Raw genomic sequence first — 15,590 nt, 5'->3', positions numbered from 1 at the left:
TTTGTGCCGGTGCTTTCCGGTGCTTAGCACCGGCACTTAAATGTCAGGGCCGGGGCTACGCTTCTCCTTTGATGATTTCTTTTTGTCCGTAAAAAATAAATCTTTTTACTGCTACAGACTGTGCAGCAGCAGCTGCAGCCACAGGCCCGGCCGGCGGCCGCATCGTGTACTGTGTTCGTTCTCATTATGTCGAAGTGTGACTCATCAGCAGTCATCATGTGTAGTGTTTTTTATCCCGCCCGCGCCCGCAAGCCAAGATCCAATTTAATTTGCGAGTGAGTGCCTGCCTGGCTGTCCGCCGGCCGCCCGCGACTCACATTTCTGATTTCTATCTATCTCAATCATCACCGTCATCATGTGAGATAATAGGTAGCCAGGCCCCGGCCTGCCCAGGCCAAGGTATAATATAAAATTGAGTGTATATATAAAAATATATATTGTGCCAGCCAACTAGTTTCGTTTCACGTGGGACCGGACGCCGATGCAGAGAGTGAGAGTTTGAACTTGTTGACAGTTTCGGTTTGAGTGGGTGGGTGGGCCGCAGGTTCTGATGGGGGTAGTCAGGGGCTGTCCTGTGTGCGCGCGGTAGCGCGCGCAGCCGCTGATTGGTTTCAGTATGGCTCAGGCAGGCTGCCAGTTGCCACCAGTTGCCACACCCAGCCCCCAGCATAACCTGCGCACAGTCACATCAACAGCAGGCGTCCCCCCCCACCACGCTACGGCCCACGACGACCACGAAGCCGAGGGGCAGAGCTGGGCTGTCCTCTCCTGTCCACACTGGCTTTCCTCTTCCTGAGTCCTGCTGAAACTGCAAGCAGGCAGCAGCAGCAAGCAGAACCAACTGAGCAGCAGCATCCAGTCAGTGTGCGTGTCCCTGCCGACCGGCCTACTATCACCAATAACGGTAAGCACCACGTTAAGCTGCATAATTGAATCAATTGTGTAATTTTGCAAAACTGTATGGCAATTTATGCCGAGTGCCATCACCGGGCGCCGGGCGGGATGGTGTCCGTCCAGACACCACCTGACCTTCCCAAGTACAGTACATTAGTCTATTACACATGAATGAATGATCAAATACTCGGGCGGGGCGGGCCGCTGGCCATCCTCACAGATCGTGGTGGCACTGAGGTGTTAACGCCACCGGAGAAGGGGGTGCTGCCGCGCCTGTGTGTGATGATGATGATGATTGATGAATGATATGATATGAGACATGAAGGCAGGGGAGGGCGCTGGGCCGCTGGCGGATGCCACATTGCCACAGTCATTTAGGTTTAGCTGGGCTGGGCTCTGTCGTCGGGCACATTGCCACAGTCATTTAGGTTTAGCTGGGTTGGGCTCGGGCGTCGGGCCTAAATTCCCACAATAGTTAGTGGTGGCTAGGTCTCGGGCTCGTTTTCATGTGAGGGCGGCTCTCTTCTCTTGTAGGGCTTCGTGTGCAGTACTGTTCGTGTGTCGTGTCTCTGCTTCACACAGGCTTCGTGGCTGTGCACCCTAGTATAGCAATGCCAATCTGAATTTATAAAAGCGCACCAGTCTGGCGCAGATGCCTGTCTTTATTTGGCAAATGGCGTCAGTCACATGTCAGGTGAGACCGTGAGAGACGAGAGTGAGTGACTGACTTAAGTCACAGCCCTGCCCGCCTCTCAAAGAGACTGACCATCTGAGAAATTTCCTGATATGGATATCGATATTTGTATCTGTGCAATTTTTCTTGGAGGAGAGGCCTATTTCGGCGTTGTACTGGTTTGTTTGTACCGATGTCACCCATGGATGTATGCACTGGCACTGGTCTTGAGTGTGTCTACCATTTAGCATCTGATACCGGGTCTCAGTCTGTCAGTGCTGATTTCTTGACCAGGCGGGCCCCACAGGCATGCTGGCCCCACCCTTCACATTGCTGCATATATTTTCCTCCCAGAGGCCCCATATACAGTGCATAAATTAAATATTAATGTGATGTGCGACACTCTCCTGCAAAGGAATTATGCTCCAGTGTGTGTTGTTGTGCCACTGTGATCGTTGTGGAACATTGCGAAGTTACATCACCTTAATGCACAATCCTGTCTCGGGCCGGCACATTTCTCCAATTCAGTTTAGGGATACATAGTTGTGTATGTTCAAAGGTAGCCTACAGTGGATAGCGGTTGGCACTTAGAGGCGAGCACTTACTTCTGGGGACCAAGATTCTTTTTTTTTCACCTCACAACAACATCTCTGCTTCCGGGAGAGGCCAGCTAGGGTGGTTAACGCGCCTGTGGCAGCGGCCTGACTAACCTGCAGGCTTCAGGCGCGAACCCGGCGAGCTCTCTCAACATTTCTTGCTATAAAATGCCCACAGTTGGGATGTAAATCCGGAGTATGTACCTCTAATAATGAGCTCAGTTTGTGGCTGTGACTAGCGCAATTTAGACAGGGCTTTACAATTATGAGGCAGTGGAAGGCTAATTTAAGTATCAGAATTAACTCAATGATACGGCAAGGCCAGGTACACACACTATGTGGCGCCCCTTTATTTGAAAACAGCTCTACAGAAAAGAATAGTGATTCAACGTTAGCTTTCAAGATATGGGGCTTTTATGAGTTGTGCAACGGACCAGTAATGTTTCCAAAATGCTAAAGCTTTGTCAAATGCCTGCAGCTGCGGCAGGGGGCGTGTGACCTGTCACCTGAGATTCAAGAGGCACAGGAACCAGCTAGCGCCCAGAAACGGGCCTGCAGCCGGCGTGCACCAGTTTCAATCAGCAGGGTCTAAAACCATTTTTGGTAATAGCTACAAATATTGCAGCCGATGATTAAGGTGATTGCTGACGTCACCGCCGCACAATCCTCTGTCCCACTGGCTAGGGCCTTCAATATAGTTATAATAAAACAGTATGGGCTCAAAAGAGGAGGACTAGGGACTGGCAGGGAAATGAGGGGCTGATAGAGTCTCAAAAACTCCAGCTCAGTTACATGACGCATTGACGCCTTCAATAGTACTTTCAAATATAATTTATAGCTTGAAGGCGAAGGTGAACCAGAAAAATTACCTTGTCCTGTTCCTTCAAGGGCTTGCGTCCTAGACTCAGCCCTTTTACAACCGCAGGCCTTCACACGGTTTACTACATTACTGTGTCTGTCCACCAGATCTATGGACTGCTCTCTTCCACCCTCGGCACAGTATCACAGCTTATTTGTACAGTGTGTGCCTCTAGTACTGCTAAAAATCCATCTGACATGAGTGCACACAATTCAGGACACTCCTAGGCCAGACTGGTATCTTCAGCAGTATGGGCTGCGCTCACACTCGTGCCAGCAACTAGAAAATTACTCGTTTGTTGTGAGCTGCATTCTGATTGGCTGAGCAGCCAGGGATCAGATCCCCAACTTACATGATGCTGGCAACAGTGCTAGAATCTCTCATGGCCCTTCTGAGACCCCAGAGTTACTGAGGTGCAGTCAGAATTAGTGTGCAGGCAGCAGTGTTGTGAGGGAGGTGCAGGGTTGACAAGTGGCAGCTGGAGGCAAAAGGTGAGACAGGAGCACGAGAACTTCAAGGGGGCAAGGTGAGAGTCCACCAATGACAGAATGCCAAGGACAAGGATACCATTGGCCTGAAGCAGGCTGGCAGATGAGGGTCATAATCCCATAGGCCCCTGTGTGATGAGGATAACACCCGTCCGCTGCTTGACACAAAGAACAGAATACACTACCAGTGCTGTCCGATGATGGCCTCAGCGAAACCACACACTACATTCAATAATAAAATAATGCAAATCGGGTTAAAGAAGCATGTCGCCTGACCTGAGCAGCTCTCCATGCCTGCTTCCGGAATACCTGTGAATATTACAGATTTACCTGCTGATTTGATCAACTTTCCCCAGTGTGAGTCCTGAGCAGAGATTACACACAGCACAAAGGGGTTGTTGAATGCACACTTCTGGATGTCGGAGGACCCTTACCCTCACTCCCTATACATTCCCCAGCCCCCACCATGGCAGAGCAGCTGTCTCCTATTACTTACCAATTGTGTTGAGTCTGTCACAGAGGTTTAAAATTTCAAGCGATTCGCAAATGCTTTGTCAATATCTAATTTACAATTAAATGCAACCGGCACACCTGGGGTCAAATATTTGTGTCTCTGCACTTCAGCTTTTGGTTACAAGAAGCAGAGAGAGGTGAAGTGACTTGCCAAGGATCACTGCACTGGCTGTTCGGAGGTAGGATTGATAGCAAGGTTTAAAGACACAGCCCCCATGTTGTCTTCAGCACATCTCACGCACTCATGTAAGGCTCCCATTCTGAAATTCAGATCATTTATTATATTTGACTTTTAGCAGTGCCACTTGAAGATGTGGGTGGAGCTAATAGAGTAAGTGGGTGGGGGGAGTGGGTGGAGCCATAAAAAATTGGGTGTGGCCTCCGACAAACATTTTAGCACCTGTACTTCATATTTTACAAATTAAGCACTGTGTAAGGTGGTGTCCATGTATGGCCCACATAATCCTTGTATGCGTGCATAATTTCATTTTGCGAGATCGCAGCAAGATTTTGGCAGAATTACGCCGAATGCAAATCTATTGCTTCTCTTTAGTGCGAAATGTGTCCGCAGTTACATTTTCAAGTCAATTGTTGACTCGAGGGTGCATTTCGCTGTTAAAATATAGCACGAAAAATCGTATTACATTGTTTCTTTTAAGTAGTGTTGTCAAGATTGTGGGTTATCCACAGAACTACATTAGTTTTTTTATTTGCGAACTACAATATATAAAGTTTTGTGAGAGCAAAAAGCCGAGAGAAGGCTAGCTTGGGGAATGCCCGACCTCCGAAGATGGAAGTACGTACAGCCTGCTGCCCTTCTACTGATTATATGGAATATCAATCACGCAGGCTGTTCGGGGTCACTGAAAGTACCTGCTGAACACCGGTGCCCCGGGGCTGACGGGCACCACTCACCCTACATTCTCTGCTTGCGGGCCTGAGCTATAGCTAGCACACGTCGGATCTTATTTCACACACTTTTTGTTTTCATTTTGACTCCGTCGTTTGTGAAAGCAGGTGCATCACAGAGCAACAGTGCCACCTGCTGGGAGCTATCTGCTACTTTTTGCGGATATATTTAATTGGGGCTCTACGCTCTTTAAATAGCATCCATCCAATCCTACATAGTGGATTTTGTGTTTTTTCTTGGGTTTAGACGGAGGATTGAGGTGACTGACACATGAGAGAAAAGTGTTGCGAGTCAGCCAGAAGGGTTGAGTATACATCACTGCTTATTTTGTGCCGGTTGTTGCAGGTGAGCCCCACCGGCACACATTTTAGGTGCAAGACTTGTTTTTCCTCAACAGACTTAAATCCAGAGATAAAGAGAGAGAAACACAAAATAAGGAAAGAAGTTGTATAGAAGGGCTGTGGTAACGCAGGGATTCAGCGTTCAGTGGTTGCATAAAAGTACAGCAAAAGTATCGAGGTGAAGCGATGGGCGAGTGATATCAACGATAAAATATGTATGCACTCAAATAATTTAAAAACCCCGGGGCAGATTTACGAGCCCCTTGCGCCACTTTTGCGTCACTTTTCTCATGTTAAATGTGACGCAAAAGTGGGGCAAGGGGCTTGTAAATCTGCCCCCCCATGCATAGTATCAGGGCTGCACATGACACGCACTGCCCCCTCTGGCGCCCACTGCCACTGAGCTCACTGCTGTTATCCTAAACACCCACCCTGCGCACTGTGCATTGTCACCCGACACACTGACCCCGCTCAAAGACCATTGTGTACAGGGCACAATTCCTAAAAAAAGAAGTGGGGGGACTAGCCTAATTAATCAGTATGCAAGTGACATCACAGCGCGTGACATTGCGGCTTGTGAGGTGCAGAGGCGCAACTAGAGCCGAATTTCGGGGTGGGAGGAGGGAGGGCTGAAAAAATTTCGGGGGAGGGGGTGGGGGGAGGTGGCTGAAACTTTAAGCAGTAGGCAGAGTGAAGCTGCAGGGGCTCTTAGAAGTGGTGAAACAACAGAAAGGCCTAATTAACATGCATGTTCTTTTAAAGACCTATGAAGTGATCGGGTGCGGCTTGTGTGAGCCCGGGAACCTGTCTCATCCCGGGCTGACACACACGCGTGGGGGGACTGAAGCCCTTTAAGTCCAATGCTTGTTGCGCGCCTGGTGAGGCGCGTGACGTCACAGGAAGTGGCATCACAGGAAGTGACATCAGATCTTAAGTCCTCACATAATATGTTTACCAGGTCTATCATGAGCACATTTCGAGTATACTTGCAAACCCTCCTGATTTAGGCAGAAGATTCACACTTTTGTAAGCTTCACATAAACCAGTGTTGCCTCTTATCAGCGTTAAGCTTCCTCTACACATAGTGCTTTAAAAGAAAAAATAGTGATATTTAAATTATTACAATGCCTCCTCAGGGGTAGTAAGCGCCAGGGCACGAGTCCTAAAAAAAGAAGTGGGGGGACGCTGTCACCGAAGTGACGTCACAACAGGAAGTTACGTCACGAAAGGTGCCGAGCTCCTCGTCCCAGAGAGGCCAAAGAGTGAAGTCCAGCTGTTTGGCAGGGGGGACGGTGTCCCCTGGTAAAATAAATGGGGGGACGCCGTCCACCCGCGTGGTACCCCGACTCGAGCCCTGGTAAGCGCTATATAAATGCTATTTATTTTGTGCAAATACTGGGAAAGATCAACATATCTGACTTCTTACAGTGCATGCATATCTCCTAAACAGAGCCTGAGCAAAGTGTAAAGCTGCCTCTCCTAAGTATGTGTGAAGTGCTAACAAAGTGTTAGCCTTTGTTTCCCCTCTGCTGCATTTGCTTCTAGGTGTGAGATTCCTGACTGCTGCCAGCCAGGACAATGGAACAAAGGAGGCCTGATCCCCCCTCAAATTCGGCCTTTGTGAAAAAAGTGGTTGGACGCCGTCCACACACGTGTACCTCCGACTTGTGCTCTGATTGTGTACCCTACACCACTGGGGTAACGAAAAGTGAGGGGCCCTCCCTGCACGGTACTTAAAGGGGCCCCCTCCGGGCTCAAACAGGAGCTCTTCGGCCAGAGTGCAGTGCCGAGGGGGCCCTGTTGAGCTAGAGGCCCCCAGCTCCGCAGGGGCTGCGCGGGCCTGTGTTACGCCCCTGCCCTTCACCACTACACTCTAGTGGCGTAACACAGACGCGCAAGCTCCAGGGGCTTCCCTAAGCACAGCACTCTGGCCGGAGAGCTCGCGATTGAGTCCTGAGGGGGCCCCTACACGTACCTTGCAGGGGGCCCTCAAGTTTTGTTACGCTAGTGCTACACACTGACCATGTACACCGTTTTATGTATCACCCTACTAACCGACCCTCTCCAATGTGTCACCCTTCACGCTAACCCTGCATATCGTCATACGTGCCGCCCTATACACTGTCGTATGTTCACCACACCCACTGGCCTTTCCATTCTGTCCACTTCACACAGTTCGATCAATCCCCTCCTGTCACTGTAGACATCCCTGGGTTGCATTCTTGTATTTTAACATTGTGGCTTCTTCTTTCAGTGTCCTTCCTGTGAAAACCGACTGCCCGAGGCGAATGTAAGTGTCATTCATTCACTTTCAAAGCACAGTCACATGTCAGTGGGGCTGGTTGGGTGCGGGGAGGGAGGTAGTGTATGTCTATCTTGAGTTCTCCACTCATCTCGCCCCTTGTGTACTCCCCATCGGTGTCACCTCTCGTTTATGGGAATTACAAAACAGTACAGACGGTGAGCCCTGTAGCATCTCCATTGTATCACATTGGGTTGGCTGGCCCAACCTTCCAGGGTACCTCCTCTAAGCATCCTTGTTGTGTAGCGCTCCAGTGCCGCCCCTCCTCCAGGTACTGCCTCCATCGTCTTCCACCCTTCCTGTGGTACCATCGCCCTGATGTTGCCGCGCCTCTCCACTGGTCCTCAACGCCTCCTGTGGCGCCCTGATGTTGCCACATCTCACACCTCCTGTGGTAGTATCTTCCACACTCCCAGTGAGTCCACCTCTCTGCAGGTTTCCTCTTCCTCTTGGGCTCATCTTCCTGTTGTTCCACACCTGTGTGGTATCACTGTCTGCATCTCCCACCCTCTTCTGCCACCACCTGCTGCTTTTACCCTCTCCCAGCTACCATCTCACCATCATGTGTACCAACAACCTGGTACTTCGGCAGCCCCCCCCCCCCCTCCACTTGCTATCGGGCCCTCTTGCTTCCACCCTTTCTCAGACATCCCTTTCCTGCTGCTTCTTCCCGCCCTGGTGGTACTTCCACCCTTACCCAGATGTCACCTCCTTTGCTGCTCCCACCTTCTCCCGGATACTCTTCCGGGTTTAGCCCCTCCTTGCAGGGAGCTGCAGACTCCTTTTTCCGTGTCCTCCCGTGAAGGTAGTACATGCTGAGTTGTGTTGTGTGAGTGTGGCCATCGGAAAACCCCAGCGCTCGGGGAGTGGAAACCTTCGCCAGGTGAGGCAGACCTGCCCGGCTCCTCACCCCTCGGTGTTAGGGTGCCGCCCGGACCTGCCCATGAGCTCGCGTGGAAGGAATGCCGTGCTGGGCCGGTGAGATCTTTCCATTCCCTTCTCCGACAGTCTCGCCGCTGCCTCCAGGTGTCAGTTAAAGTGCAGCCCTCTGGGGCAAGCATCATTTCAGCGCAAATAACACTATGGCGTCTTCCAGAAAGCTGCTCTCGCACAGTACATGTTCGTGTAGCTGAGTTCCTCTTTCCTCTGTTCTGGTGTGCCCCCCCGTACTTTTGACACGGTCCTCTGTTTCTTCTAAGTTCCGATTCCTCCCGTGTTCTGACTTTTCTCACCCAGATCTCCCTCATGCCCTCTGCGAAGTATCCCACCTGAGGCACTGCGCGAACCCCAGATATGCCATTTTTCCTTTTTAATCTTTTTAAATATATTTCCATTGATCATTTTCATAGGTCATGCAACAGTGCAACAGTGTACCAGCAATAAACAATACAACCATAAGAACCATAACAGCTCAGTATTCTCTCCGTTGCCAGACCAATAGACAGGACTGGGTCAGAGCACCCTAACACCCCCCCCCCCACACCCCCCCCTCCCCCCCACCCCCACGTGGATGTACTACAACTTCATGGTTTCCCTGTGCAGTGTTTCTTTGTTTTCATGTTTGGTCTCTCCCAACCTCCACACTCTCTTCCTCCAGTCCCTCATGATTGAAAATTTTGATCACCAACCCTTCCTCACCTGTAGAACAATCCCTCTCTTCTCTGTGGTTCTCTTCTCTGTCCAGCCACAGCCCTTTCTTTGTGATCTCTATACGCCCGCCGCACCCAGTCTGCCAAGCATGGCACTGTCGTACCCTCTACTCTGCCCCTTCCATTCTCTTCTCTAACAAAACCCACAGTCCTTGAAGCTCCTTGTGTCCTTTATTCCTTCTTAAATAAGAGACTTCAAACCCTAAATCCATTCAATTTATAAACATAAACCTAAGACTAATGATTCATAATTGCACAAATCCGAAAAATGTTTCTAGGGACACCCAACAGCGTCCAATTGGCTAAACATAAGGCTGACTCCAGGTGTGCTAGACATCCACCGGGCCCCTGCACACCTTCTGTTGGACCATTTGAAGGAGGTCACAGGTATCCACTAATGGTCATTGATAACGTACAGTATAGTAAACCCAAAACCCATCCTTCGTGAGCTCGCCCACCCTCCAATGTCCACCAGGATAACGCATGAGCCATAGCAGATGGGCTCTTCCACCTGCCACTAACGCTTCCACCTGCCAATGGCTCGTCCCGTCCTGCCATCCTTCATATGACCTTTGGTCCTCAGAGAGCTCGTAAGCGCAGGTAAGCTCTTACCCTCCAGAAGCTGCACACATCCACCCCACACAACATGTTCACCTCCTACTCCGGACTTTTGTTTGTGTCACTGATTCTGTGGTCTTTCCTTCTCTTTGCAGGTCACACTGGGGCGTCCAGGACCGAGGGTAAGTTTCTGATGCTCCAGGTCTTCTAACAGACATATGATATTAGGGAACATTATCCTGCTTCAGCCTCTGTTCTTTCGAGTCCTCCATGTAATGGACGTCTCATGAAGCCATAGTTATGAACAGACCAATGACATAAGTTTGTGTGACTAGGAAGCGCAGTCACACTTTGCTTGGGCTGTATATTAGGTGAAGCAATGGAAAGATGGTGGTTTGTTAGAGGTGTCTGATGACATGGAGCTGCATGTATGTTATTCTACCACTATATGTATGGTACACTGCATTTTGTCCATGTGTGCGACAGAGTTCATGACGTTCTATCTGCGAGGAGTCTTTGATGCAGAGAAATATTATCTATGAGTGTCACACAGGATGAGTTATGTCCTATATTTACTATTACAATTGTACATTATGTGCGCAATGTGTTTGCACATAATTTAGTGAATTGCACTGTAGATGGGAAATAATGTACACACATGATTTTGCACTGATTTTGCATGCCCCATTTTACATGCTTTAAGGTTCAAAGCCTTTGGAAGTACAGAAGGATGAGCAGGGCGCAAGTCCTAAAAAAAGAAGTGGGGGGACGCTGTCACAGGAAGTGACGTCACGACAGGAAGTGATGTCACAAAAGCTGCCGAGCCGCAGAGAGGCCAAAGAGTGAAGTACAGCTGTTTGGTAGGGGGGACAGCGTCCCCCCGGTAAAATAAGTGGGGGGACGCCGTCCACCCGCGTGGTACCCCGACTCAAGCCCATCTTGCATTCCTACTTGTGACCAATGCATCGTTAGATGTCACCTACAAACATTTAGCTAAGGGAGCCACCATCTATGTCAAATACTGCTTGCAGTTAAATGTGGTGTAATTCTGCAGTTCATCAATTGCTGCTTCGCGGCCCTTCGTCTAAGGTGCTGGATCAGTGTGATCATGTGTCTGGCCGAACTCTTACCCTGGTCCGGAGTGTAATCATTACATACACAGATGCCTAAGGCATCTTCATTTACTTTAGGATAATTCAACTTTTATGTTTCAATCAAAGAGCTTCATTCCAAAGCCCATTGACTAACCTTTGATGCATTTCTCTCATGCTCGTATTAATGCCGTTTTAACTCGATGAATTTGAGGCTTTTGTAGCTCTCGGTCGGGAAAACAATAAACATTAATTTACATTTCGTAAAGCAAATAAACATATGCTGTTCCTGCGAATCATTCAAGGAAACATAATACTAGTAATAACATGTCAATTGTTTTCTATTTCAAACTAATTAAAACATTGCTTAATTCTTTAAAACCCCTTCTGTCTTATATTTGATGGGCAATATCATTTATTTTAGAAGCTATTGATGAGGAGAAATATCTGATGCTGTAGGCTCTCACTATTTGCCAGAGGCTGTCACAGTGGATACAGTCATAGGCTTTCTAAGAATCAATGACGTTGATGTATAGTTGTCCCTGCCACTCAATAAACTAATCTATGATGTTGCTTGGAGTTCTAAATCTGGTCAATACACCCTCTGCCCATGCGGAACCCAGTCTATTCCCAACTACTTCTCCATTGCATCAGAAATGCGATGCATAATGGTTTTCACCATTTTACCCGGGATTGACAGAAGGTTGATTCCACACTAGTATTACAGCTGATTAATGCTCCTTTCTTTGGAACCTTGACGATTATGCCTTGGTTCCAGTCATCTGGTATTTTCTTTCCCTCTCAAATGGATATAAACAGTGGTTGGAGGATCTTGGCTGATGTTTCAGGGTCTGCCCTGAACATTTCTGTCAGGCTTCCTTGGCCAGGAGCTTTTCTGTTCTTGAGCTTGGATGACATTGATGATTTCTTGTTTTTGTGGTGGAGCGATGTTCACATCCAGTCTGCCTCTGCTTCTTGGATGTCTGCTACATTTGTTGGTCCTGGTGTGTGAAAGAATTCTTTAACCGCATGCGCGCTAGCGGGTTTCCCCGCTGTGCGCTGAAATTTCAAAAATCGCGCGTTACGTGACAAAGCCAGCTCGTCATGCGCGCAGCGCAGGTAACGCCCATGACGAGCTGGTTTTGTCACCAGCATCGAAGGGGTTAAAGTGCTCAGGTCAGCATGCTTCCTGCTCATCAGGAGCTTCTGTGATAATTTTACCTGCAAGGTGGAAGATAGTGGGGCATATTCTCAAGGAGCTATCGCTGAGTTAGCAGCACTTTATCACAGCCAAAGTCGCGATAAATGTATCTCCCCATTCACAAGCAGGTGCTAACAGCCCATATCACCAGTTTACCTGCAATAGCATAGCAGCCGCAAAAAACATCGCCACAGAAAACCCCAGCAACTATCTCTAATAGATGCAGAGTAGGCGTTCCCGTGCAAAAAGCAGCGACAACACCACTCCGCAACATTCTCAATGACCAGCCCGATCGGCGATAAGAACTCAAAATAGGTGATAAGGCGCGTTAGCAGCAGGAAATTAACACCTGCTGTGACTGGTGTAAAGTCGGACAACAGCCCGCACCAGGAAAGGGAGCCCAGCACAGAGCCACACATGAAGAAAAACAGATGCCATGGAACCACTGATCATGCAGCTTGGAGCACCAACAGGGCCCCAACACCCACCGCCACCACCCCCAGAACCCACCCCGGGCAAAGTCATGGCACATCAACTTCACGAAACCTGTACCAAAGAATCCGCCTGATGTTGCACCCTCACATTTGGTAACATGCATGTGTTGTCACAAAAGTGAGCATCACACATTCACCTTCGAATCACCAAACAACATTTTTTTCAAATAAACACAGAACATAAATGAAGACACTTGGCGGCTCTCCTCTGGACAATCTGTAGGTCATTGTCTGCAATGAGAGGGAGGTAGAGAGGAAGACGGAAAGAGAGGGGGAGAGAGAGAGAAAGACAGAAAGAGAGGGAGGTAGAGAGGAAGACAGAAAGAGAGGGGGAGAGAGAGAAAGACGGAAAGAGAGGGAGAGAGGAAGATGGTAAGAGAGGGGGAGAGAGAGAAAGAGGGAAATAGAGGGGGAGAGAGACAAAGAGAAAAGAAGAGAGGGACAGGGAGAGAGTGTGCCGACACTACGCACACAGACCTCACTGTTCACCTGCTGCCACCGGTGTGTCTCCAACCACGTGCCGGTATGATGTGCAGTTCACCAGGTCCCACATCTGAAACAGATCCCTCATCTGAAACAGAGTCCAGCTACATGAATGGCAAAGTACATACAATTTCACAAGCCATCATCGCCTGTCCACCCCTGTGCACCCAGGCAGCTTAACCCGAGCCTCGCCCGCCACCCAGCGGTGCATGCCCGTCCCTGCATACCTAGGTAGCTGCACCCCAGCCCCTCCTACTGACCAGCGGTGCATGCCCACACCTGCGCACCAGCGCACTGCACCCCAGACCCTCCCGCCGCCCAGGGGTGCATGCCCACCTCTGCGCACCCAGGCCTCACTGCTCACCATCCACCACCGGTGTGTCGCAAAGAGGGCCCACCACGTGCTGGTGCAAGCCCCAAGCCCGGGGCCCACAAACATGGCACCCTTCACATCATACAGCCCCGCTCCGCGGGCCACCAGGTCTCACATTTGATTCTGGGTCTTGATTTCACTATGTCAGAGGACATTCCAGTGCATAGGGCATCATCGCAGGTTGCACACCCACTCAGCCCTTGAGGTGCCACTAACTCTGTGACCTGCGAGGCCATGCCACATGGCGGTAAGCACTCACTGCCCGCTGGCTCAGGCCTACACTGCGGTCTAGCAGGGCTCACAACGATCGTCACCAGTCCGAACCGCCAGGTCGGGGCATCATCGCAGGCTGCGCACCTGCTCAGCACTTAAGGTGCCCCTACTTCTAACGACATGAGCAACATGGACGTAAGCGGGAATCACTGAGCCTACATTCATCCATACTTCCACACTTGAAAGATCAGAGAAATGACACATATGTGTGATTATGAATGTTTAATGCACATTCAGTGGAGTGTTGCAGCTGTAGATAGTACAGGGCCATGCAAACCCCACTTTACAATGTTGGCCCGTGGAGGGCCAGCCAGAGTCCTACAGGGAATGACAAGTCCAAAGGAAGAGGAAGAGTTCAGTTTGCAGTCTGATTGCTGTGTCATTGGTAACCCAACAGAATATGGCAGTCCATGTCGAGGTTCAAGGTGAGTTTCGCAGAGCGTATCGGGGGACAGTGGAAGGCGATGATACAGAGGCAGAACCAAGCAGAAACATGCCCCATAGCGGAGATGCACTCTACTGCTTCCTTCTTACTACAATGGCAGATTCATCCACATCTTCATCCACTGCTGTTTCATGTGCCTCAGTGGTGGGTGGTGGTGGCCTGCCTCCTGCACTGTGTGGCAGTGACTCCTCATGGGCCGGAGGTGGAATGTCTGCCGCTTTGTGTGGCACTGACACTTCAGGGGGCAGAGATGTGGATGCAGTGGTAGCAGCAGCATGCATCAGCACCAGGCCTTGTGGCAGCAATGCCATGAGGATGGTCCTGAGGTCATTGAGAAACACAGCTACCTCTCGCTGGTGTACAGCCGTGGCAGCCACTCTTTCCACCTGCGTCTGCTCCATGGTCTCCATTGACCTCTGCATGTGTTCCAACACCCGTGTAACATCGCTAGTGCCACTCTGACTGGACAGTTGTTCTAGTCTCTGAGTCAGGGCTCCCGCAATGTCGGCCATGGTCCATTGGAGTGCATGGAGCAGACTGTGGGTGTCCGTTAGGGACTGTCAGTGTTCCCTGATGGGACTTATACACCCACGTATGGCATCTAGTTTGGTTGCCATGCTGTCGAAGCCCACCCGCATCTGTTCAGCCAGATTCTCCTGGCACCCCAACACATGGCGTTGGAAGGCGATTTGTTCTTCGTGGGGGTCCTGGGAGGTAGCCGTGGTGGTGGGTGTTGCCTGCTGTGTGTTCCATGCAGGGGGTGGGGTCTCCTCGTAGCAGCTGGGCTGCCCTGCTCCCTGAGGTGGAGTGTGGTGGCTCTCCACGAGTTGTTGGAGGGCATTGGAGTCGTCTTCAGAGAAGAGAGGTTCGGGCTGCTCTGCTGGAGGTGATGATTGTCCCTCTGCAATGTGAAAGGGACATGCAGTTTAACAATGTGTTCACATGTATGTTGTTATGTTGTACATTTTTTCATTCAGACTGCATGACTGTGTACATTGTGGCTGTTTGGGAAAAGCTGCCTATTTGATGGGGACAGTGGACATTTCAGCAAGATGACAGATGTGTGTTTGTACTTGTACATTATGAACTCACATTTCCCTGCAATGCCAGATGTGTTCGGCCAGTTTCTATGCACAAGCGGTACCTATTGTGTCCTGTGTTCTGTTGTGGACGTGTTGCGGTTTGTACCGCATTGTTGTCAATGTCGATGTGCACTGCATGTTATGTGTGTGTGTGCTGCATTTCAGGGGAGTCACCCCTGCAGCTCTCAATTTGCTGCCCCTTATCCATTTCAAGCAGTATGTCTTTGACTTCTGTGCTTATACAGTGCTGAGATGTTGCATACTTGGGTACATTGGTCTCTTGGTGGGAGTTGGGGGTCTGGGGCATGGTTTGTCTGCAGATGTGCTCTACTTAATTGTGCATGTGTGCCATTGTGCCCATCTCC

At 49.9% G+C, this 15,590-nt stretch overlaps 1 protein-coding gene across 3 annotated transcripts in view; it reads left to right on the top strand.

The window, feature by feature from the left end:
- Nucleotides 1-15,590, top strand: part of COL16A1 (collagen type XVI alpha 1 chain) — an 831,382-nt gene that overhangs the window by 445,745 nt on the left and 370,047 nt on the right. For all 3 annotated transcript variants that reach the window (XM_086955641.1, XM_086955640.1, XM_086955639.1), the window contains exons 10-11: nt 7,529-7,564; nt 9,939-9,965. In XM_086955641.1, the coding sequence (XP_086811767.1) occupies nt 7,529-7,564; nt 9,939-9,965 (63 nt within the window). The remainder of the gene's footprint in view (nt 1-7,528; nt 7,565-9,938; nt 9,966-15,590) is intronic.

The sequence above is a fragment of the Lissotriton vulgaris genome, chromosome 2_1 (assembly GCF_964263255.1).
Source record: "Lissotriton vulgaris chromosome 2_1, aLisVul1.2, whole genome shotgun sequence".
In the NCBI taxonomy this organism is placed as follows: Eukaryota; Metazoa; Chordata; class Amphibia; order Caudata; family Salamandridae; genus Lissotriton; species Lissotriton vulgaris.
The sequence above is the reverse complement of the archived record's forward strand: the minus strand, read 5'-3'. Positions and strand labels throughout refer to the sequence as shown.